General features: G+C 33.5%; 1 protein-coding gene across 3 annotated transcripts in view; it reads right to left on the bottom strand.

The window, feature by feature from the left end:
• RPS6KA5 (ribosomal protein S6 kinase A5) overlaps nucleotides 1-27,167 on the bottom strand; it is a 190,953-nt gene that overhangs the window by 120,783 nt on the left and 43,003 nt on the right. For all 3 annotated transcript variants that reach the window (XM_027844930.1, XM_027844932.1, XM_027844931.1), the window contains exons 2-3: nucleotides 23,060-23,131; nucleotides 6,786-7,004 (exon numbers count right to left, since the gene is read on the bottom strand). In XM_027844930.1, coding sequence (XP_027700731.1) covers nucleotides 6,786-7,004; nucleotides 23,060-23,131 — 291 coding nt within the window. The remainder of the gene's footprint in view (nucleotides 1-6,785; nucleotides 7,005-23,059; nucleotides 23,132-27,167) is intronic.

Raw genomic sequence — 27,167 nt, 5'->3', positions numbered from 1 at the left:
GATGTTCCAGAACCAGAGAGTAAAATAGTCATCAAAAGAATGACTGAAATTCACCTCCTGAAAGAGATCCCAAATTGAAAACGCCAAGGAATATTGTAGCCAAATTCCAAAATTACCAGATCAAAGAGAAAATACTGCAAGCATCCTGAAAGGTGCTGAAAGAATTTAAATATCATGGAACCAGAGTCAGGATTACACAAGACCTTGCAGCTTCTACATTAAAAGATCAGAGGGCGTGGAATATGATATTCCATAAGGCAAAGAACCTTGGATTACAACCAAGGATCAGCTACCCAGCGAAATTGAGCACAATCTTTCAGGGGAGGAGACAGACATTCAACAAAATAGAAGACTTCCAAACCTTCCTGATAAAAAGACCAGAGCTCAACAGAAAATTTGATCTCAAAAAGAAGACTCAAGAAAGGCATAAAAAGGTAAACAGGAAAGAAAAAAAAAACAATAACATGTTATTAAGAAGGGCAAATTGTTTACATCCCTACAAGAGAAGATGACACTTGTAACTCTTGAGAACTGTACTGTTATTATATCCCTGAAAAGGGATATACGTAGACAGAGGGCATAGTATAAGTTGACTTTGATGTGATGACAAAAAAATCTAATTAAGTGGTGATAAGGTAAGACAAAAGGAGGAGCCAGACAAGGGTAAATTGTATCACATGAAAAGGCACAAAAAACTATTACAGTAGAGGGAAAGAAGGGAGGGAGATGAGCATTGTTTGAACCTTGATCTCATCAGATTTGGTTCAAAGAGGGAATAACAATCAAGTACAGAAATCTAACTTACCCTTTAGGAAGTAGGAGGGGAAAGGGAAAAGAAGAGGGACGGGGTAAATAGAAGGGAGAGAAGAAGTAGTAAGGGTAAAGGGGAAGAAAAGAGACGGAGCTAATAGAAGGGAGAGCAGACTGAGGGAGGCGATGGTCAAAAGCAAAACACTAGTGAGGAGAGAAAGGGAGAAAGGAGAAAGGAGAAAGAAAAGCATAAACAGGGGGGAAATAGGATGAAGAGAAAGACACAGATAGTAATCATAACTGTGAATATGAATGGGATGGACTCCCATAAAATGGAAAGAGATAGCACAGTGGATTAAGAACCGTAATCCTACAATATGTTGTTTACAAGAAACACATCTGAAGCAGATGAATATACACAGAGTAAAGGTAAAAGGCTGGTGTAGAATATATTATGCTTCAGCTGAAGTAAAAAAAGCAGGGGTAGCAATCCTGATCTCAGACAAAGCAAAAACAAAAATACATCTAATTAAAAGAGATAAGGAAAGAAACTACATCCTGCTAAAAGGTACCACAGACAATAAAGAAATATCATTACTAAACATATATGCACCAAGTGGTATGGCATCCAAATTCTTAGAGTAGGAGTTAAGGGAGTTGGGGGAAGAAATACATAATAAAACTATACGAGTGGAGGATCTCAATCTCCCCCTCCCTGAAACTGGATAAATCTAACCACAAAATAAACAATAAAGAAGTTAAGGAGATGAATAGAATTTTAGAAAAGTTAAATATGGTAGACCTCTGGAGAAAAGTGAATGGGGATAGAAAGAAATATACGTTTCTCTTGGTGGTACATGGCACCTACACAAAAATTGACCATGTACTAGGGCATAAAAACCTCACAATCCAATGCAGAAAGGCAGAAATATTAAACGCATCCTTTTCAGATCATGATGCAACAAAAATTACACATAATAAAGGGCCATGGAAAGACAGACTAAAAATTAATTGGAAACTAAATAATCTAATCCTAAAGAATGAGTGGATCAAATAACAAATCACAGAAACAATAACTTCATCCAAGAGAATGATAATAATGAGACAACATACCAAAATTTATGGGATGTAGTGAAAGCAGTTCTTAGGGGAAGCTTTATATCTCTAAATGCTTACATGAATAAAATAAAGAGAGAAGAGATTAATGAATTGGGCATGCAACTAAAAAAGCTAGAGAAAGAACAAATTAAAAATCCCCAATTAAACATCAAATTAGAAATTCTGAAAACCAAAGGAGAGATTAATAAAATTGAAATTAAGAAAACTATTGAACTAATAAATAGAACTAAGAGCTGGTTTTATGGAAAAAAAAACCAATAGATAAACTTTTGGTTAATTTTATTAAAAAAAAGAAAGAAGAAAATCAAATTACCAGCATTTAAATTGAAAAAGGTGAATTCACTACCAATGAAGAGGAAATCAAAACAATAATTAGGACCTATTTTGCCCAACTGTATGCCAATAAATTTGACATGAAATGGATGAATATTTACAAAAATATAAATTACCCAGATTAACAGAAGAGGAAATAGAATAATTAAATAACCTCATTTCAGAAAAAGAAATTGAACAAGCCATCAATGAACTCCTTAGGAAAAAATCTCCAGAGCCAGATATTTACAAGTGAATTCTATCAAGCATTTAAAGTACAACTAATTCTAATACTATATAAACTACCTGGAAAAATAGGTGAAGAAGCAGTCTTACCAAATTCTTTTTATGATACAAATATGGTACTGACACTTAAACTGGGAAGAGCCAAAACAGAGAAAGAAAATCATAGACCAATTTCCCTAATGAATAAAGATGCAAAAATTTTAAATAAAATATTAGCAAAGAGATTACAGCAACTTATCTTGAGGATAATACACTATGATCAAGTAGGATTTAAACCAGGAATACAGGGCTGATTCAATATTAGGAAAACTATCAGCATAATTGACCATATCAATAACAAAACTAACAGAAATCATGTAATTATCTCAACAGATGCAGAAAAAGCTTTTGACAAAATACAACACACATTCCTATTAAAAACACTGGAGAGCATAGGAATAAATGGAGTCTTCCTTAAAATGATAGGTAGGATCTATCTAAAACCATCAGCAAACATTATATGTAATGGGGATAAGCTAGAAGCGTTTCCAGTAAGATTGGCAATGAAACAAGGATGTCCATCATCATCACTGTTATTCAATAGTGTACTAAAAATGTTAGCTTTAGCAATAAGAGAAGAAAAAGAAACGAAAGTATTAGAATAGGCCAAGAAGAAACAAAGCTATCACTCTTTGCAGATGAAACGATGGTATACTTAGAGAATACTAGAGAATCAAGTAAAAAATTACTTGAAAAAATAAACAAATTTAGCAAAGTTGCAAGATATAAAATAAAGCCACATAAATCATCGGTATTTCCATATATTACTAATAAAGCCCAACAGCAAGAGACAGAAAGAGAAATTCCATTTAAAGTTACTGTAGACATTATAAAATATTTGGGAGTCTACCTGCCAAAACAAAATCAGGAACTATATGAACACAATTACAAAACACTTTTCACACAAATAAAGTCAGATCTAAATAATTGGAAAAATATCAGTTGCTCATGGGTAGACCGAACTAATATGATAAAAATGACAATTCTACCGAAATTAATTTACTTTTTCAGTGCCATATCAAATTACCAAAAAATTATTTTATAGAGTTAGAAAAAATAATAACAAGATTCATCTGGTAAAACAAAAGGTCCAGAATATGAAGGGAACTAATGAAAAGAAATGCAAGGGAAAATGGCCTAGCTGTACCAGATCTTAAATTGTATTATAAAGTAGTTATCATTAAAACTACTTGGTACTGGCTAAGAAATAGAGTGATGGATCAATGCAAAAGGTTAGGTAAGCAAGACACAATAATCAATGACTATAGTAATCTACTATTTGATAAATCCAAAGACTCCAGCTTCTGGGATAAGAACTCACTATTTAACAACAACTGCTGGGAAAACTAGAAAATAGTATGGCAGAAACTAGGCATAGACCAACATCTTACACCCTACACCAAGATAAAGTCAAAATGGGCACATGATTTAGATATAAAGACTGATATTATAAGCAAACCAGGAGAGCAAGGAATAGTTTACCTTTCAGATCTATGGAGAAGGGAAGCATTTATGACCAAACAAGAGATAGAGAACATTATGAAATACAAAATGGATGACTTTGATTCTATTAAATTGAAAAGTTTTTGCACAAACAAAGCCAAATCAACCAAGACTAGAAGGGAAGCAGAAAGCTGGGAAACAATTTTTACAGTCAGGCGAATTTATAGGAATACAAGTCATTCCCCAAATGATAAATGGTCAAAGGATATGAACAGGCAATTTTCTATAGCCATATGAAAAATGCTCTAAATCACTATTGATTACAGAAACGCAAATTAAAACGACTCTGAGGTACCACATCATACCTATCAGATTGGCTAACATGACAAAATAGGAAAATAATAAATGTTGGAGAAGATGTGGGAAAACTGGAACACTAATGCATTGTTGGTGGAGTTGTAAACTGATCCAACCATTCTGGAGAGCAATTTGGAACTATGCCCAAAGAGCTATAAAACTGTGCATACCCTTTGATCCAGCAATACCACTTCTAGATCTATATCCCAAAGAGATCATAAAAACGGGAAAAAGACCCACATGTACAAAAATATTTATGGCAGCTCTTTTTGTAGTGGCAAGGAATTGGAAATTAAGGGGATGCCCATCAATTGAGGAATTGCTGAACAAGTTGTGGTATATGAATGTAATGGAATACTATCGTGCTAAAAGAAATGATGAGCAGGTGGACTTCAGAAAAATCTGAAAGACTTATATGAACTGATGCTGAGTGAAATGAGCAGAACCAGAAGACTGTTGTACACAGTAACAGCCACACTGTGCAATGACAGATTTTGATAGACTTATCTCTTCTCAGCAATGCAAGAATTTAAGACAACTCCAAAAGACTTATGATGGAAAATGCTATCCACATCCAGAGAAAGAACTATGGAGTCTGAATGCAAATGGAAACAAACTATTTGCTCTCCTTTTCTTTCGTTCTTTTGTTTTGTTTCTTCTTTCTCATGGTGCCTCACATTAGTTCTAATTCTTCTTTACATCATGACTAATGTGAAAATATGCTTCATCTGAATGTATAAATACAGCCTATATTAGATTGCATGCCACCTTGGGGAGGGGGCAGGAGAGGAAGAGAGAGAAAATTTAAAACCCAAAATCTTATGGAAGTGAATGCTGAAAACTAAAAATAAATAAATTATAAAAAGAAATAAAAGTATTTCATTTCTTAGAATAAGTAACAGTTGCACTGTACTTATTATCTATAATCTACTAAAATCCATCAAGGAATTCTAGAAGATATATATCTTACAAAAAGAATGAGACTGTTTATGTGTCTATGAGTTTTTGTAAAAGGAAGGTGGAGGCTAGGAGGAAAGAATAAAGAAAGAAGAAAGGGATTAACGGAGAGGTGGGATACCCATGGTATAAAGCTTTGCAATGAAAGGAGGCTAAGTGTTCTCTAGGAGTAGAGGTCAAAGTTTATATTCACTTGACTGACACTGGATGCTATGGATTCTCCCCTTAATAATAGCTGCAGACTAAATCCACACTTACACACATCTTGTGCCAAAAGCAAATGATGAAAGTACTTTCTGGGATGACATTATCAGCTGTAATAAGAAATGATAATTAAGGAACAGTGGTTTGATGTCCTTAACTATCTTTTTTCTAAATTTTAACTTAGATAACAAATTGTTTTCATTTCCTTGTTCCAGTGACCATCAACGATGATGGGAATCCAAAACTGTATTTTAGAAGTAAAACCTGTAAGACCTACTGAAAAAGCAATACACATTTATGTCCTCTGCTACATTCTCCAATTAAGTTAGGTAGGATACAAGTATGCACGGTAGAAATAAAAGCTTAAAGCCTGCTTTACTATTCTAAATTCTAAGGCAGTCCTGACCATAGCCACAGACAAAGGTATAACTTTAATAATTCACAATAATGACTACAATAACAATAGCTAGCATTTGCTTAAGGTTTTATATTTTATAAAATATATATCTCATTTGGTATTATAAAAACTTGTGAAGTACTTAAGGATAAATAATATTTGCCCTATTTCATAAATTAAAAAACCAAGGTTCAGCTTGCCTAAGACTACCAAGAACTAATAAATAAGTGTGAGAAGCAGTTTGTAAGCTGATCTTCGGACTCCAAGTTCAGTGGTGATCTATAATGCTTCCTCCAAATAAAATAGTGGGTGGCTAGCAAACCATCTAAATAATCACTTTTTGACTAGGGGTGAGAAGCTATGTTCTAGAGAAGGAAACCAAGGAACAGGGAAGGGTAGGCCAGTGACTGGACCTGTGATTTCATCAGTATAAGGAACTTCCAAGTGAGGAAACTGCTTCTACCAATGCAAGTCAGTAAATCCTCTGCAATTTATAACTTTACAGAGTTGTCTAGAACACTGAAAAATTAAATTATCTGTACAAGTCATAGATAGTACGTATCAGAAACATTCATGGCTTTAAGGCCAACTCTCTAACCACTATACCATATTGTTATTTTATCAATACTCTTACTCCTTTCCCCAATTTTTTTCTCTCTGCTACCTATAAAAGTCACCTTTTAAAATGCCTCAGACATATTCTATTATTTCTTAAGACCAAGAAATCACTACAGAATTTTGTTATGCATTTTGTCAGGTTAGAATGTCATATCCAAAGTCCTAAAGAATTATAGTGTTCAAGACAGACCCACCAAGAAGACAGGAATGATGAAGGGTCAACATATTTCTTCTAATTCAAAATTGTAAAGTTAGTTTACACAATGACACCAAAAACTTACGTGTTCTCTGAGAATAAAAAAAGTGTTGTTTTCATAGAAAGGTTGAAACTGCTAACACTCACCTAGAATGAGATGCAGCTTGGTCTCTGTCTGGAAAGCATAATGCAGTGTAACCAGAAAGGGCGAGAGCCTGATGTGTTCCAGCACCTGCCGCTCTGTCTTTGTGTGCTCTGCTGTCTTGGCTTTCTGAACAATGGTGGCTTTTTTCAGAACTTTCATAGCATACAGCTTTCCAGCATCATGACCACTTATTTTACGAACCAGGAATACTTTTCCATAGGCTGCAAGGAGACATAAAAAGGAAATAAAAATTCAGTACATGCATAACAGTCAATTGCTGGGAAAATCTAGTCATCATTGCATACATATGCTTTATAAGTATATAGGAAAATTAATATCAATACTCTTTGGAATAAAGGTCTTTAGTTACTTCCTTCAACTTGACAATAGATCTTTTCTAACTAGAACTTTCAGTGTTTATACATTTAATCACAGCTGACAAGGAGAATTATGCTTGCACTCTTCTGTTTTGTTATTCTCACCTTAATTATTTTTAGTTGGAGGGAAATAGCCACAGTTATTATGGTGAACTAATTACAACTCACTCCTGGAACTTGGACATTTCAGATTGACATAAAATCTCAAGGCATCTATCTATTATCGTCAGTAAATAACAGACAGGTGAAATATATGGCCTTCTGAAGAAGTTTATATACAATGAAGGTATTACTGACATCTGATTTAAAATATAAGGAATAGCCTGGAAGTCAGTAAACCACTCAGTTCAGGATCTTAAATACATCAACAACCTTTGTCCTCTTTTTTTTAAAAAAATTTTTTAAAATTCCTTTTTGTAGGCAATGTGGTTAAATGACTTGACCAAGGTCACACTGCTAGTAAGTGTCAAGTGTCTGAGGCCAAATTTGAAGTCAGGTCCTCCTGACTCCAGGGTCGGTGCTCTATCTACTGCACCACCTAGCTGCCCCTCGTCCTCCTTTTTTTTTTTACCGAGGAAGAAGACAGCAGAAGAGGAAACGGAATAAGAAATACATATTCCATTCCACTTTATCTTTCCTCCCTTTTTATCATCAGTAGTGGTATAATATTTATGGAATTTCTGTATTTAAACACATACTAAACTATTTTTTTCATGAATGCTAAGGATCTGTTGCAGTTTATCAAAAGAAATATCAATAACATAATGAGAACATTCTGGGAAGTAGAAAAAAAAGCTAATGAAAGGCTGGCATTTTATTTGGTTGAAATATTATTATGTGCTTTGTAAATAAGACAATTATAAGTTGAAGCATTCTGAAGTTAAAAGTGAGCTAGAAAAATGAAAACTATAAAAACTGATATCTCAATCCCAACTGTAGAGAAAAAAAATATTTAGAAACATTATCTAAAAGTGTCACAAGGAAATTAAAAATATATCACAATGTAATAGAATATCAATATCCAGAAGGGTGATTTAGAATTCTAATAGTAAATATGAAACATATAGATTGTAATTGTTCATGACAGTCTTATTTTTCTACCCATCACAGACTAATATTAAATTTTGCAGGATACATTAACTTCTCCAACACATAAACTCTGAGATACTATTATACAAGCTCCATAGGTTTTATGATCCACTGCTGGTATGGCAGCTTTGTTTTTTTAAAGTTTCTTTTATTTAACTGAGATCTAATGGGCATGCATACAAATAATATAAAGTGATAGAAGGTAAGACTTGAAGAACCACTGTACGTACGTACACACAGTGACTGAAACTGATAGATGAAGAAAACATAGCCAAAGATAGTACAACTTCAGACTTATAATGGGACAAAGAGAAAATTACTTTTGTTCATTGTTAATTTTGTTTTCCTATTAAATACTAATAGTGTTATGCAAAATCTTATTGTTTATGTGTTTATTTGTCTTTGTTGATGGAAATTAGATTTATGACTTTTTTAATTTTGGGGAAAAAAGGAATAAATGCATGTCACTAGCTGCCCCTTCCCCAATTATTTGGACAGAATTAAGGAGAGAGGCAGATAAAAAGGAACATTAAAATTTAAAGTTGCAATTTCTTTTTTTCTGTTCAAAATTTAAACTCAAACTGCATTTCCTAGAGAGACTAAAATTAGGAAGATCAGGGTCTTGTTGCCATGATGGTGTTAAAACTCAAAGTTACATAAAAGGAGAAAACCTTTTGTAGATTAGAATATCTGTAGAGGACTATGGTTCAATGATCTGTCACCTCTATGAACACAGACAGTTCTATGAGCTACAAGTCAGTACAAGAGGAAATGAAAAGAATAAAGAACTTGGGGTATTTAGCTTGGGCATAAGAGAAAATTTAGGGGGATAGGAAAGCTATCTTCAAGTGTATGAAGTGTTTTCATGTGGAAGAGACTTGATCAATGTGGCCTAAAAGAGAACTAGGAACAATGAAGGGAAGTTGTAAAAGAAGAAAGAACAATTCTATCTATCCAAAAGTGGAACAGAATGTACAAAAGATAGTGGGTTCTGCAACACTGGAGATATTCAAGCAACCAAGATTATTTGACCACTTGTCTGGAATGTGATAGATGAGATTCCTTTTTAGGTACTTACTAGCCTGAATGACCTCTGAACTCCTCCAACTCAGATTCTATGATGTGTCTTTCCAATCATACCATCCATCTAATTTTCAACTGTGACCCCCCCTGCAGTCAGTTTAGTAACTATTTATAAGAAGAAGCCTCAACACAGTAATATAAGAAAGGCCAACTTAGAAGAGAAGATTAAAGTTTTGACTCCTTCAGAACTTCATTTTATTTTTGTTACTCTACACATGTGTACTAAGAAAAATATCTAAAAAAAAAAAATCTTCTATTAATGTGAATGGGAACCACGAGAGTAGGATCCATTTCACAACTGAAAATTTACCAATTATATCCTAAGTTTCCTGAGAAGGCAATAAAACTGTCATATAGTTTTAACTAAACCAAGAGATAAAGGCTTAAACCACTGACATAACTTACAACAGAAGAAATAAAATAAAAACAACTATATACAAACAAGATATATACAGAATAAATCTGGCCTCAGACCAAACACTTGACACGTACTAGCTGTGTGACCTTGGGCAAGCCACTTAACCCCGACTGCCTCACCAACAACAAAAAAAAAGGAAGTAAAAAGGTACTCAATTTGTTAAAAATATATATATATATATATATATATACACACAGAATAAATTGGAGATAATCTAAGAGGGAAGATACTAGCATTAAGGAAGACTGAGAAAGGTCTCTTGCGGAAAGTGAGATTGAAGGGAGTCAAGAGATGTAGAAAATACCAGGCATAGTGTCAGCCAGTTAAAATGTGGAGTTGGGAGATGGAGTATTTTTTGTAAGGAAAAAGAGCAGCAGTCAGTGTCACCAGATCATAGATTATGTGGAGGAAAGCATAGTATAAGACTCAAAGGGTAGAAAGGGATATGAAGGGCATCAAAAATAGAGGATTTTACATTTGATTCTAGGGTAAAAGGGAACCAGTGGAGTTTATTGAATAGAGAGTGATGTAGTTACACCTGCACCTAAGGAAGATCAATTTAACAGCTAAAAGGATGAACTAGAATGGGGAGAGAGTTGAGGCAGGGAGACCAACCAGAAGGGCTACTGTAATAGTCCACGTGTGAGACGATGAAGGTCTGCACCAGGGTGGTGGGCAATGCCAGAAGAAAGAAGGAAGCATATATGAGAAATGCTGTGAAGGTATAATCAACAGTACTTCCCAACAGATTGGATATGAAGGGATAAGAGAAAGTGACAAGTTGAGGATGAAATAAAAGTACCCACCCAATGTAGATGGCCTTCTCAAAGAGTTTAGCAACAAAAGGGAAGAGAGACATATAACAGTAGCTAATGAGAATAGATCAAGTGCGAGTTTTTTGAGGATGGGGGAGCCATGGGCATATTTACAGACACTGGGGAAGCAGCCAATAGACAAGGAGAGACTGAAGATTAATGAGAGATTACAAATGACAGAAAGGGCATGGGATGAAACGGGAATCACTTATGCAGGCAGAGAGAGGGGTTTGCCTTGGGAAGGAGAAAGGAATACCACCAACTCATCTAAGACAAGGGTGAAAGAGGATAGGCATCTATCCTATGGAAGGCATCTCAGAGTAGTGTGAGATGAAGACAAGGAAAGAACTGAAAGAAGAATAAGTAGTTTAGAAGAGAAAATGGTAAACCTTACCTCATTTTCCCACTAGCTGCACTCTTTTGCTTTGATTCCACCAATATCAAGTCTCTCCATGTCGTGCCACGCCCCCTACCCCACCTCTGCCCCTGGACAAGATCATCATGGAGATTTATCATCTTTGGTACTCACACCTCATCAGTGTACTCAACTGCCTCTACCCCTTCAACAGGCAGACTAGAAGGCAGAGCAGAAAACTCTTCCCAGAGCCTCCACTTAAATTGGACTTAGAAGGTCAGTCAGCTCTCCATTTCCCATGTCTGCACTCTTTAATTTAACTACACCATCATCACCTTCATGTTGGGTACTTTGTTTTCCCTCCTCTCCATTTTCAGCTTCTTTCTGCATGTTATTTTCCTTCAATATAAGCTTCTTAAGGGCAGGGACTATATTTTTCCTATTTGTATAACCAGTGCTTGGCACAGTGTCTGACTGCATGGTAGGAGCCTAATATTTATTTATTGTATTGAATTGTACCTTACTCCTCTCACAATGGAATCCCTGAAAACTAATGTAAATTAAATAAAAACCAATGACTCCAAGAGAAAGGAAGAAATACTAGAACAGAATCAAAAGACCAAAAAAGTAAGGCATATGATATAAAAAATAAACAGACCTCAAAAACAGTTTAGGAAGATGTAATTTAAGAATTATTGGACTCCCTGAAAGAAATTTTTAAAATCCTATACACTGTATTTTCAAAAATCAAATGAAAACTGACTAGATTTTTTAGAATCAGAAGGAAGTGATGATAGAAGGGGACAGGGGGTTAAAAGAAGAATACCCTATTGTAGAAGGGAAGAAGGGGAGGAGGAACTCACTGTTTTTCATAATTAGTGTGTGTGAGAATATTAAATATGGAGGAAGTGGTGGGACAGTGGGCACCAGATGAATCTCACTCTTATTGGAAATGAGCAAAGAAGTGAACATACATGCTAACAGACTGTTGTAGATGTACATTAAACTCAATAAAGAAACAAAAGGGTAGAAAGAGGGAAGATAACGCTGAGGAGGGAAGAATTGCAAGCAAAACAAACTTCTTGATCCTGAAAGAAAGATTAAAAGGGGAAAGAAAAGAAGAAAAGAGAAAAGGAAAGTAAAGAGAAGAAAGGAAAGGAAAGGAGAGAAAAAGAAAAGAAAAAAAACCCCACAGTCCAAGGAAGTGCATTTGATTGCTTCTCAGGCATCTGGGGAGTAGCTAACCAAAATATGGTATATAAATGTAAGGGAATACTACCACACCATATGAAATGAAGAAAGTGATAGCTTCAGATACTCCTGGAAGCCTGGATAATAGGATTGATGCAGAGTAAGGTAAACAGATCCTGTAGAAAAAAGTATACAAGATCAGCAACACTATAATGAAAACAACCATGAAAGACTTAAGAACTCTGATCAAAGAAATGACCAGCCAGGCTCTGCAGAACCTATGATGAACAATGTTACCCCATTTCTGACAGAAATGAAGAAAAGGGCAGAAAGAGATAACATTTTTTTGACATGGCCACTATGTGATTTCTTTTGGCTTGAGAATGTTTGTTACAAGGTTTTTCATTCCTTTCCTTCTCTTCTTTAAATGGGGGCAAGAGGAGAGAGTACTGCAGGGAGGGTGTTATCAGGATATGCATTAAAGATACCAATAAAAAGAGAAAAAAATGAAGAGGAAATAAAAAGTGTGTACATTTTTCTCAACTGTCCATGTTGCCTTTACAATAATACAGGAAAGCAAAAGCGTTAAGCTTTTGCTTATCACAATACAATAAAAATTATGCAATAAAGGGCCACTGAAGAAAATTTTAAAAATTAGAGACTAAATAACTTACTTTGAAAGAACTGTGGGTCAAAGAACAAATCACAGAAATGATACTTTCATTAAAGAAAAAACAATAAGTCAATATATCAATATTTTGGGAATTTAGCCAAAGTAGGCCTTGGGGGAAATTTTATATCTCTAAACATGCTCATCAACAACAACAAAAAAAGAAAGAACAAATGAACTGGACATGAAACTAAAAAAAAACACCTCACAAAAAATAAAAATATAAAAATCAATATATTTTTCAAAACCCAATTAAATACCAAAGAAGACATTTTGAAAATCAAAGAAAAGACAACCAAATAAAATGAAAAAAGATGAATTCATAAAAGGTAAAGGAAATTATTAAAAATTATTTTTCTCAATTACATGCTAATATAACTGATAATCTAAACTGAATGAATATTTGTAAAAATTAAAAATGACAAGATTAACAAAAAGAAGTAGAAAACTTAAATCACTCCAATCTGAGAGAAAGAAACTAGATAAACCATAAATGAGCCCCTAAAAGAAAAAAAAAAACACCTGGGACCTAATAGATTTACATGTGAATTTTAACAAATATTTTAAAAAATAATTCCAGTATTACAAAAATTATTTGAAAAAACTAAAAAGAAAGAATCCTACCAAATTCCTTCTATGATACAAGTATGGTTTTCATACTTAAAAGAACAGAGAGAATCAAAAAAAGAAAGAAAACTACATACCAATAAACCTAATAAACAATGATGAAAAATTTTTAAATAAAATATTATTAAGAAAAGTACAGGAACATATCACAAAGACAATAATCACCAAATTGGATTTATACCAGGAATGCAAGTTTGATTAAACACTAGGAAAACTATCTATAAAACTGAATAAAGTAATAACAAAAACAATAAAAAGTCACACTATAATAACAGATGCACAAAAAGCTTCTGACAAAATATAATACCCATTCTTGTTAAAAAAAAAAATACCTAGAAAACATAGGATTTTTCCTTAATACATACAATAAGTATCTAACTAAACCAAGAGTCACCATTATAAGTAATGGGGATAAACTAGAGGCCTTTCCAATAAGATCAGGGATGAAGTAATGATGTCCTTTATCACCACCACTTTTTGATGCAGAGCTACAAAAGCTACCTATAATGATAAGAGACAAGAAAGACAAATTGAGGGAATAAGCAGAGGAAATGAGGAAACAATATTATCCTTTTTGTGCAGATGATCTAATTTGCTTAGAGAACCACAGAGAATTGAAAGGTAGCTAGGTGGTATAGCAGCTAAGCACTGGGCCTGGAGTCTAGAAGACCTGAGTTCAAATTTGGCCTAAGATACTAGCTATGTGACCTTAGGCAAGTCATCTAATCTTTATTTTCAATCTTTATTTGTCTCAATTTCTTAACTGTAAATGGAGGATAATCCTTCCTCACAAGATTGTGAGGATCAAATGAGATATTTGTGAACTGCTAAGCACAGTGCTTGGCACATAATAAACACTATATAAATGCTACTTATAATAATAATCATTATTTAAATAAAATTAATTCAAATAATAACTTTAGCAAAGTTACAGGATATAAAATAAATCTATATAAATCATCAGTTCTATATATTAACTGAAAAATTCAGTAGGAATTTCAGTAGAAAGAAAAATCCCATTTAAAATAACTACAGAATATATAAAATACTGAGCAGTACATATCAATATACATAGGAACTATATGACTAGAACTAAAAAATATACTTTACATAAATATAGACCTAAATGGTTAGAGAAATATTAATTACTAATGAGCAGACCAAGCTAATATAATAAAATTTATATTACTACCTAGATTTATTTATTCAGTGCCATAACAATCAAACTACCAAAGAACTACTTACCAGAGTTAGAAAAAATGAGAACAAACCAGAAGGAAATGAACACAGTAGCCTAGTGTTTGATAAACACAAAGACCCTACTTAGAGGAGAAAAATGTTAAACAAGGAGGTTCCCTGGGATTTTGAGAGCTCCCTATTCAAGTCCTAAAAACAACTTTTTACTTTTCTTCCAAAAGGACTCCAAATTTGCCTATAAAATGAATTCTTGTAAATCATATATAACTTTTCCATTAATTTTCCTTATAATTTCTTAGGTGGGTCCCCATAGAATGCCTGGATTCAAAGTATACTGAGAATCATATTTAGGAATATAAGACTAGAAAGAAAAGTGAGCAGCTCAAGAACCTTAATAATGTCATATCTATGAATAGGGGAAGAGTTCATGACCAAATAAGAGATAAATATTATTCTTTGGATAGAATTGGATCATTTTGATCACAAAATTAAAAAGGTTTAGTGCAAACAAAACCAATGCAGCTAAAATTAGAAGGGAAACAGGTACATGGGAAAAAATATTTGCAGCAAGTTTAAAGGTCTTATTTCTAAGATACATAGGGAACTTATTCCAATGTATAAAACTAACAACCATTCTCCAGTTGATAAATGGTCAAAGGCTATGAACATGTAGTTTTCAAAGAAAAAAATCCAAATTTTTAATAGCCACATGAAAAAGTGCTTCAAATCAATAATAATTTGACAAATGCAAATTAACACAACTCTAAGGTACCATAGTATTACAAAAATTATTTGAAAAAACTGAAAAAGAAGGAACCTATCAGATTGGTAATATTGACAAAAAAGGAAAATGATAAATGCTGGAGGGGCTGGGGGGAAATAGATACATTAATGCACTATTGGTGGAGTTGTGAATTAGTTCAGTCATTCTGGCGAAGAATTTACAATTACACCCCCATAGTTATTAACATCTACATCCTTTCACATAACAGTACTTGTATCAGGTCTCAACTCCAAAGAGATCAAAGAAAGAGAAGAAGAATAGATATGCACAAAAATATTTATAGAAGCTCTTTTTGTGATAGTAAAGAATTGGAAATTAAAGGGGTACACATCAATTGGGGAATAACTAGCTAAACAATGATATATGAATGTAATGGAATACTACTGTGCTTTAAGAAATGATGAGGGAGATGTTCAGAAAAAACCTGAAAGATTCGTATTATCTGATACTGAATGAAGGGGAAGAACCAGGAAAATAATTTATACAATGACAATATTATAAAAACAATCAACTTTGTAAGATTTAAGAACACTGATCCATGCAATGACCAACTGTAATTCCAGATGGCTCAGAATGAAACATGCTACTGACCTCTTTAAAAAAAGGGATGATACATTCATAGTGCAAAGTGAAACATTTTTTCTTTTGTTTTTGGACATTGCTGATGCAAGAATGTGTTTTGCTCAACTACACGTGTCTAGCACATAGCTTAGTGCCTAGCATACAGTATGTGCTTTATAAATGTTTATTGACTAATTAACTGGTTTGCTACAGGGAGAGTGTTTTCTTTTCTTTCCCAATGGGGGAGGGAGTAAGGTGGGAAGGGAAGAAAGCAGATTTTCATTTACACAAACAAAGTTTTAAATTTTTAAAGTTTAAAAATTTTAAATTAGATTTAAAAAGTAGTATAATGTGTGTGTGTGTGTTTTTTTAAAGAGTGCTAGGTTTTACTTAGGAGAAATCCACCTCCAACAGCTACCAGCTGTGTAACTAACCATGGATAAATCACTTAACCTAAGCTTCAGTATCTCATCTCAAAATGAAATAATAATAGTACCTACCTCATAGAGTTGTCCTAAGGCTTAAATAAGATAATGTATAGGGTGTCCCAAAAGTCTTAGTGCAAATTTAAACTCTATCAGTTTTAGATTTGTCCTAAGACTTTTGAGACATCTTATATACAAAATGCTTCACAAATCTTAAAGCACCACGTAAATGTTATCTATAATGATGATGATATCTCCTCCTTAAAGGAAACTTATCAATAGCTAAACTTTGGAGGAAATATCCATTACAAAAAGAGGATGCAACAAACACAAGAAAGTGAGGGAAATAGGAAGGGAGGTACCTGGAGGGGCATGATGGTAAAGTTTAGAGAATGAGAGATGGTTAGTCTCTAGGCCTTTTCCCAAAATGGAGGTTCCAAGAAAAATTCACCAATGGGAAAATGGGACCAAAGGAGAGGAGTCTGGAGGGAGCTGAGGCATGGTGGCTAAATCCAGAGAAGGTGAGGAGAGAGAGCATTCCAGAAATGGTAAAAACTACATATGCAAAAATATTGAATTGGAGATGAAATATCATATGGAAGACAGGTAGGAGGCCAGTTTAACTGGAACAAAGAGTATGCTAAACGTAGTAAATAATACATAGGGAACTGAGTCAAATATACAAGAATAAGCACTATTCCCCAAATGATAAATGATCAAAGGATATGAATAGGCAGTTTTCAGAAAAAGAAATCCAAGTTATCAATAGTTATATGAAGGTTCTAAATCACTAATAATTAGAGAAGAGTAAACTAAAACAACTCTGAGGTATAACCTCACACACAGCAGATTGGCTAAGATGATGAAAAAAAAAAGAAAATGACAAATGCTGGAGGGGCTACAGGAAAACTGGTACATTAATGGTCTGTGGGTAGAACTGTGAATTAGTCTAACCATTCTGGAAAGCAACTTAGAACTATGCCAAAAAGCTCTATTAAGCTATGCATATTCTCTGACTCACCAATTCTGCTACTAGATCTATATCCCCAAGAGTTAAAAAAGGAAAAGGAGCCTTATATAAAAATATTTATAGCAATTCTTTTTGTGGTAGCAAAGAATTAGAAACTGATGGGATATTCATCAATTGAAGAATGGCTGAACAAATTATGGTATATGATTATAATGAATACTACTTGTGCTGTAAAAAATGATAAGAGTTTCAGAAAAAGCTGGGAAGACTCATGTAAAAGAGAAATGAATGGAGTAAAATCAGGAAAATAACAAAATTGTAAAGATAATCAGCTGTGAAAGACTTAGTAACTCTGATTATCATAATAACCAACTACAATCCTAAAGAAATTATAATGAAACATGCTACCCACCTCCAGAGAGAGAGCTGATGGACTCAGGGTACAGATTGAACATATTTTCTTTTCTTTCTTTCATTTTTTTTTGGACATTGCTAATGAGAGAATTTGTTTTCCATGACTTTACGTATTTGTAATGAAATATTTTTTCTTGCTTTTTCAATGAGTTGGGGAGGCAGAGGGTAGGGAAGAGAACTCAGAAAACTGAATTTTAAAAAAGGTAGTAAATAATGTGAAATAAGAATGGTGGGTGGGTAAGAATGTGGAGGGCTTTAATTACTAGACCAGGAAGCTTGTGTTTTATCCTAGAGGCAACAGGGAATCATGGAAGATTTTGAATAATGGAGTGAATTATCAATTTTGGAGTTGGATGAGGAATGGGTTAGAGAAGGCAGCACCTGGAAATAGGATGATCAATTATGAGACTATTACAATAAATGAAGTGAACAGCAACAAGGGAATGGAGCTCTTCCTATGAAGGCCCCTGAAAATGAAGTACTCACTAGATGCTGTTATAGGCAGGGAACCCTAGATTCTACCACTCTTCTAGAGTTTAGGTAGACAATACAGAATTATGCTAAATTTCTTAACACAGGAATGACATGTTGCAAATTATATTTTAAGAGAATTAGACAGGAAACAATAGAAAGGGATAATAAGGATAAGCCTCTGGCTAAAGACAGGGGGACCAGACTGCATTAATCTTAACTAAAGAACTATAGCTACTCCAAGTAGATTATGAATAGTGATGGAGGCTGGCCCATAGACTCTGAGACAAAACTCATGAGCTTCAATGCACTACCCTCTGCCCCCCAAGACCTTACTTAAGAATGGAAGAACAGTAGGAGACATTACTTCCATAAGTGAGAAATTAAACATAGGGGGCGGAAAAGAAGAAAAGAACACTACTAAGTTTTGTGGTCTTAGAAGGCCTGAAATAATGGACTACACAATCAGTTAACACAAAATAGACATGGCTAATGTGAAAATGTTTTATCTGACTTAATATGTTTAATGGGTAGTATGTTTCTAGCCTTTTCAACGGGTGGAGAATGGGCTGAAAGGAGGGAATTCAAAACTAGAAATAAATGCTTTTAAATTAAAAAAATACAAAATAGGCTTCATTTGACAAATGTTACAAATGTTGACTATATAATTAAAATGATTCACATTACAATATTCTATTTTAAAAGCAATACTTCTGATTCGAACTGTTTGTCAATTTTATAACATATAAAAATCAATTCTTCAGAAGTTTTAGTTGCTTCTTCACCCCCCCAAAAAAAACCCCAATGAAATACATAAAGATATTTGATAAGGTTTTTCTTTTCTCCCTAATGTTGTTAGAAACAGAAGTTTGTAAAAAGGCAGCACAATATTCTTCTCTAAGATAACTGGCTTAAATTTTTAATATAAATTTAGCCTTCATTATATTTATTTTTTAAAAGTCCCATCTACTCTAGTCATTAAATGTGAATTAAATTCAGATATATATAATGAAGCACTTTTAATTATTTTAATAGCTTATATATATAATTATTTTAATTATCATATATTCTCATAAATACTATGAGCTATCATTCTACCAATTATATTCAGTTCAACATTAATTGCCTACTACATGTATATAAAGAAAAAAAATTCCCTTCCCTTAGTAGTTTTCATCCTATTAAGTGAGAAGAAGGAATAAGCATTTATTAACGCCTACTCTATGCTAGGCACTGTGCTGAGTGGTTTACAAATATGATCTCATTTGATTAGAAAAAACAACATGCACAAAAATAATAAATGGAAGATAATTTATGAGAAAGCACTGACAAATGGTTTTTAAATGTCAGGCTGAGGAGTTTAAATTTTATTCTATAAACAACAAAGAGTCACTTCAGATTCTTGAATAGGGGAGTGACATGGTCACAACTCAAAGTCTCAGGTTTACAATCTCAATCTTGTGCTTGACTCTTCACTATTTTTCACTTGACATATCCAGTTGGTTGCCAGATCTTGGAGATTCAGCCTCTATAATTTCTCTCACATTCAATCACTTCTCTATTCACGTGGGCACCACCACAATTGAGGCCTCATCATCTCTCATTGGTACTTCAGAAGTTGTGCCTTAACTGGTCTTTCTCCCTTAAATCTTTCTCCCCTCTAATTTATCCTCCACACAACTGCCAAAATGATATTCCTAAAGCATTTGATAAGTGGGATCAAATACACACAAATACCTTTGTCTGGGATTTGAAGCCTTTTACAATATGGCTCCAATTTACCTTTCCAGCTGTCTTATATATCATTTTCTTTCACACTTTGGTCCAGGCAACCTGGCCTTCCACTTACCTGTTCCTCAAATAAGATAGTCCATTCCATTTCACCTTTTTTTTAAATTCTTAGTTTCCTTCAAAACTTAGCTTTGAGTACCACTTTCTACATAAGGTCTTTCCTCCCCTTCTCCTCTAGAAGCCAGTGGCTTCCCCTAATATTTCTTTGTATTTATTTTGTATGTATTCTGTACCTACTTAAATATGTACATTATTTCCCCCAATAGAATGTAAACTCCTTGAAGGCAGAAGTTATTTCATTTTTAACTTTGTACCTCAGTGCCTAGTATAACACCAAGGAACATAGTAGACATTTAATAAATGCTTGTTAACTGATTACTGATCAGACCTGTACCTTAAGAATGTTAATGAGGCTGTTTATAAGGAAGCTCACAGTGAATGGCCTTGACTTTCTTGGTGAACTAGGAGGCAAAGTTTTCTGTTGAGAAAGAAAAGGAAAGGGAGTGGTTTTTAAGTGGCTTGAGAAGAGAAGATTTGGAATAGACACTGCAGGAAGTGTGATAAGATCAAAGGATCATATATCTAGATCTGGAAGGGATATCAGAGGCCATTTGGTTCAAATCCTTCATTTTATAGATGAGGAAACTCAGGTGCAGAAGGTTAAGTCACTTGTCCAAAGTCACAGAGGTAGTAAGCATACAAATTTTAATAACAGTGAACATCTGTTTTCAACACTTGCAAAACTGTTTTAAAACAATAGAATCAAAGATATTATAAACTTATGTTACAGGGTGCAAATGCTAAAACTTTAAAAGGTTTTATTGTACAAATTCCTAATTAAAATTATGAATGTAGATGAAAATGATTTGGTTTAAATAATTATTTAAAACAAATATAAATTAATATTTCTACAATCCAAGTTATAACATTTTGTCTTAGGAATCCTTCAGAATCTCTGACATTTTGCCAGAACTACTTGTAAAGAAATACTAAGAATGAGGCCAGAATCAAGAACTGAGTGCAGGCTGAGACAAAGTTCAGAGCCTAATCATGAGACAGAAAGCAAAAATTAAAGTACCAAAAAGGATTAAATAAAAAAAAAGAGGCAGTCAAGCTCAGGGATGCTGTTGTACTCTGTGCCTTTTTTTTAATTAGCACTGGACAATCACCAGGTCACAAGATAAAAATAAGAAGCCCTGGTAAATGGGGGCAGGTATCTACAGTGGATCCAGAGAGTGAGTCAGAGTAGCAATAATATCCATTCCTGGTCCTAGGAAAGAACCAACAACAGCACAGACAGAGATATTTCAGGTAAGAGGCTTTCAAAAAGTGCTATTAAAAATCTGACACTCTTTATATATCAAATATGATTAAAATTTAATTTCCTTCATGACTTTTGAGGGTCTTGGCTACTAATAAAAAGAGACAAGTATCAAATATATAAAAATGCACACAAAATGCTATATTAAAAGTGAGTACATGCCAACTTCAATTAATGAGTCATAAAAATCAAAGAACTGGGGTACAAGAGAAATATAGTACAAAGATGGAGAAGGTGGTGAGGAGCAAGCATCAGATAAACTTCACTTATCTGAAATAAACAAGAGAGTGCTGAACATACGCACATATACACAATAACTATTTGGTTTAGAAACATATCTAATACAGTGAGGAAACAAACGAATGGATAGGGAGACAGAGGAAGGATAACAGGGAGGAAATACTCATAAAACAAATTTCCTGATCCTGAAGTGGGGGGAAAAAAAGCAAATAACTAAAAATGAAAGGAGTGCCCATCAATTGGGGAATATATGAGCAAATTATGGGATGTGAATGTAATCGAATATTACTGAATCACAAAAATGACAAAAGAAAGTATTACAGAGAATCCTAGGTAGCATGAACTCATGTAAACTGAGGAGACCAGAATAAGGAGAACAATTTATATAAGGATAACAAGATTACAAAGAAAAACAACTTTGAAAGATTTAAGAACTCTCATCAATGCAATGACCATATCTCCAGAAAAACTATGATGAAACAAGTTACTCACCTGCTAACAGAGAGATTAGAGAGGCAAGATCCAGAAAAAATCATCTATTTTTGGACATAGCTACTGTGTGAATTTGCTTTGCTTGACTATGCTTATTTGTCATAAGGGTTTTTCCTTCTCTCTCTCTCTCTCTCTCTCTCTCAGTAGGTAGAGGTATTTGGGGAGAGGGAAAATTATCAATACTGATTTTAAAAAATAACAACTAAAAGAAGGCCATTGAAACACTATAAAAATGCACAGAAGAGAATATAAAGGAAGTCAGAAGGAAGCAAAGACAAGTAGGACATTTTTAAAAAGTAAAGTATGAATTTATTATATGCTTTAAAAAATAGGCAGCATAAAATGGAGAGTCATATTCTCTTTCTGTGTTATGTTGTGTATACGTGGTTTCTTGGATATTTAAGATTAAAAAAATTTTAAATGCATCCACAAAAACCCCACACTTGTGTATAAATGCTTTAAATACTCCTTGCTATCCTAGAAAGACTTAAAGAATTTAAATAAAAACACTGTATACATTGAGATTCAGGCAAATTGTCCTTCTAGAGAGAAAGAACAGAGGTTCCTCATACAATGTCTCCACCTGCCTTTGCGCTGGCCATCTGCCACATACAGCTTCCTTATAGTATCTCTCTTCCTTCAAGACTCAATGTTGTGCACAATCATTTATATAAATGTACCCTCATCCCCTATAAATCCCAGTACCCTCTTTATAAATTATTTTGTATTTAACTATTTTGTGTTTATTCATATTTATTCTGCATATACTTCTAAATATATTTCGTGTCACCCATTTCAACATAAACTTCTTGACAGTATGGATTGTTTCATTTTTTGTATTGATATCCTCAGTGACTAACAAAATCCCTGGCACATGGCAGAAACTTAATAAATGTCTGCTCATTGATAACTTGGCTGCAAACCTAATGCAAGAAAAATATCTATGAACAAGTATCATTCTGAAAAAGCAACCTAAAAATCTTACCTCCTGTTCCTAGAACCTTCAGAAGTTCAAAATTTTCAATTCCCACTTTCTCCGCATGTCCTGTTAAATTAGCTAAAATATAAAAAAATCAAGAAAAAAACATATTAAAAATTTGATTAAAAAATCTTTGCTAAAATTGAGCTTCTAACAGTACCAGATATCAAAAGTCTGTTAATTTTAACATAAATACATAAAACATTTTAAAGTAAATTAAACTGACTACTCTTATCTGAAATCTTTCAAATATTTTTAAAAAGTCATTTTGACACAGAGGTAAACAGAAAAATAAGTAAGACACTGGACTAGGATTCCGAGATTCTAGTCCTTGTTTTACTACTAATTTTGACTTTTAACAAATCACTTAACTTGTGATATGTCACTCATGGAGCTTCATTTCTTTATTTGTAAAATGATGCCAGAGTTGGACTATGTGATCTCTAAAGTCCTTTTCAGTTCTAAAATCCTATGAAAACAGGTACTAAAGAATATTTTTTAAAATAAACTATATGTACTCATAAAAATTATTCTTTTGAATAAATACTTTTTAAATATTCCTTCCTATCTATTCTTAAAGAATAGATTAGGGTAGCTTTTCAGTCTCATTGTACGTTATTGCTGCTCTTAAACACTGTGATCCAGCCAAACTGTCTATTAAAAAAAAACATACAAACAACAACCTGCTCAAAAGTTTCCTATAATTATTAATAAATTTAAACAAAATATTTGATCCTAAGTGTTAAAAAGTTCTCAAAACTATCTCTCTTAAGGAAAAACTAGTTCTCAAATGTCTTTGTACAGTTCAGCTAATAAGTGCTTTGTGGGGCAGTAAATAAGTAATATTTAGTGAGACTGCACTGTGTGCAGAGCACTAAGCTTCTTGCCTAGGAATATATAGGATCATAGATTTATAACTGAAAAAGACCTCAGAGGCATTGAACATCAAGATAACTCTAAAATGATGGCTAGAACAATCATAATTCTGTTATAAAAAAAAAAACCTTTATGTTTTAAAGTCTAAAGCATATTTTTAACTACCAGTTATCTAACAGGTAGCTCACACAAAATTATTGAACGATCCATTTTTCACATTGATGCTCCATTCTAAAATAATGACATCCACTTTTTTTTTTTTTTTTTTGCAATTGGGGTTAAGTGACTTGCCAGGTCACACAGCTAGCAAGTGTCAAGTGTTTGGTCTGAGGCCAATTTGATCTCAGGTCCTCCTAACTTCAGGGCCTATGCTCTATCCAATAGCTGCCCCGACATCCACTTTTAACTAAATTTGTTCAATTGCTTCACTGGAATTTGACTCTGTGTGACTCCATTTGTGGTTTTCTTTGGCAAAGATCCTAAAGTGATCTGCCATTTTCCTCTCTAGCTCAATTTATAGATGAGGAAACTGAGGCAAACAGGGTTAAATAACTTGCCCAGGGTCACACAGCTATTAAGTGTCTGACGCCAGATTTGAACTCAAAGATGAGTCTTCCTGACTGCAGGTCTTGCAGTCTATCCACCGAACCACCTAGCTGCGCTTTGCTAACCAGTCTAATCTATATTATTTATCATGCCTCATAACATAAATTAAAACATTTAAACAGTTATCTGTTTACACATGACAAAGATTACTTTTCAGTTTTCTTTCCAATACCATTATGGGATGGGTGCTGAAAGGTACAAATTTCTAAAATCATTTATGTACACCACAATTACCCATAATCTCCTCAGTCCCTAGACCTGTGCTATCTTGGGAAATGGAAGTAAACTTTTCTTCACAGTGTACACAGCTAAAACTTTCCTTATTAACAATAACTATGATAGGGGCAGCTAGGTGGCACACGGTGGATAGAGCTCCAGTCTTGGAGTCAGGAGGACCGAGCTCAAATCTGGCCTCAGACACTTGATATTTACTAGCTGTGTGACCCTGGGCAAGTCACTTAACGCCAATTGCCTCACCAAAAAGCAAAACAAACAAACAAACAAAAAATCCGAAAACAAAACAAAAAAAATAGCTATGATAACGTCCATAAAGTGATTTTTAATCATAAAGCTTGACAAAAGCCATGGGCTATTTTTTTTTTTTACTATGTAATGGGTTATTGACATGCCCTATTATCCATTAACTCATTCATAATCACAAGAGGCCACAGTGAAGTTATACTCTTCCTTAAAGTATTTTTTTTTTAAATATGTAGTCCAAAAGCCAGTGGTCACGTAAAAAGTTCTTCCCAATGGCCTCCAGACTGGCCTCTTACAGAGTTTATGGTATAATCACATACCTTTTTTATGACATGAATTAATAACTTCCTCTCTGTTTCTTTGGTTCAGTTTTATGATTTCATTGGTATAGGGAATTTCTGGAGAAGAAATTATCATTATCAAAACTGACTGGTAACTGTTCTACAACTTAAGAGTTGTTTGGGGGCACTGAGACGATAAGGGACTTATCCAGGGTCACAAAGTCAGTATATGTTAGAGGTAGCACTTGAATCCAGTTTTTCCTGATTCTGACACCTGTTTTCAATCCACTGAGTCAAGCTGTCTCTCATTTTCATATGACATTTAATAAAAAAAAAAAAAAAACCAACCACCATTTCATTAGACTCGAATCAAAAGTAGTAACATTCATCTTTTAAATTGCTAAAGTTTTCTAAATTTAATTTTGCTCTGAGGATGGAGATTACAATGAATACAGCATATAGTCTTTTGCCTTGTTGAAGAATTCATAGATTGAAAAAGTTTGGAAAATCATTTGCCTGCAGTAAAAATGGATGCTACACTAAAAAGTTAATGAAAATGACCACTACACATAGCAATTTAGCTGACAGGGAGAAAAAACATATAAACAGATACAACTTAAATTTACATGGTGTTGGATTTCTGGGTAAGACAGCAATTTAAAACACTGTTAAGAAGACCTCAGCTCTCCCAAAAGTAGAGACATGAAGTGAATAAAGCCAAATAAAATAAACTTCATCTTTAGAAGATATATCATAAAGAGGAAGACAGAAGAGATTAAAAGAGGGAAAAAAGCATAAGAACTACAGATCAAAAGTTGGACTGGTGAAAAAAGCAAGAGATAAGGAGTGGGAGAAAACCTTTTCAATTATAGATAACTAGAGCTGATGACATTTCTTCACTTTTAACACCTCTTTCTTTACTATAAAGAGTCAAGCAGGGAGTAAAGAGAAGAAAAAGTAAAAGTATTTAATAGAGGGAAATACACAATTAACAATCATAACCATGAAAATGAATGGAATCAACTCAACTAAAAATAGAGGATTTTTAGCAAACTGCATTAGTAAAGCAGAATTTAACAATATGCTCTTTATAATAAATATTTTGGAAACATAAAGATTCAGAAAAAGCTAAAATGAGGGGTTGGAACAGATTTTATTATTTCTAGGGTGAATTTTAAAAAGCAAGGGTGGCAATCATGATCTCAAACAAAATAAAGTTAAAATTGATAATTGAAACGTTAGCAGGGAAATTACATTTTGAAGGCAATGGAGATGAAACAATACATACTTAAAATATATGTATCGAATGGTAAGGAAGCTAAGTATTTGAAGGAAAAGTTAAACCTATTGCAGGGAGAAAGAGAAAACAAACTACAATAGAGATTTCAATATACTCCTTTTAAATGTCAAAAAATTTAATAAAAGCATAAATAAGAGGACCTCGATAGGACTTTAATAGAATTTCAGAAAAATCATATACAAAGTGTCTCAAAAATCTTAGTACAGTTTTAACAGAGTAAAATTGCACCAAGACTTCTCAAATGCCCCATGTAATAGATTTCTGTTGATTATTCAATGGGAATAAAAAGAAGTATACATATTTTTCATCCATGCAAGACACCTTTACAAAAAAAAAGCTAACTATGGCATAAAAATAAACTCACACAAATGAAGAAAACCAGAAATATTAAACACATTCTTTATCAATGACACCACAATGAATATTTATACTCCACAAAAGGCCTTTGAAGAAAGAACTGAAATTTAAACAGACTAAGTAATTTCACCTTAAAAAATTAGAGGGTCAAATAACATATACACAGACATGTATATACATACACATACATATATACATACATATATATGTGCAG

This window comes from Vombatus ursinus, unplaced genomic scaffold (assembly GCF_900497805.2).
Source record: "Vombatus ursinus unplaced genomic scaffold, bare-nosed wombat genome assembly UNPS02014945.1, whole genome shotgun sequence".
In the NCBI taxonomy this organism is placed as follows: Eukaryota; Metazoa; Chordata; class Mammalia; order Diprotodontia; family Vombatidae; genus Vombatus; species Vombatus ursinus.
The sequence above is the reverse complement of the archived record's forward strand: the minus strand, read 5'-3'. Positions and strand labels throughout refer to the sequence as shown.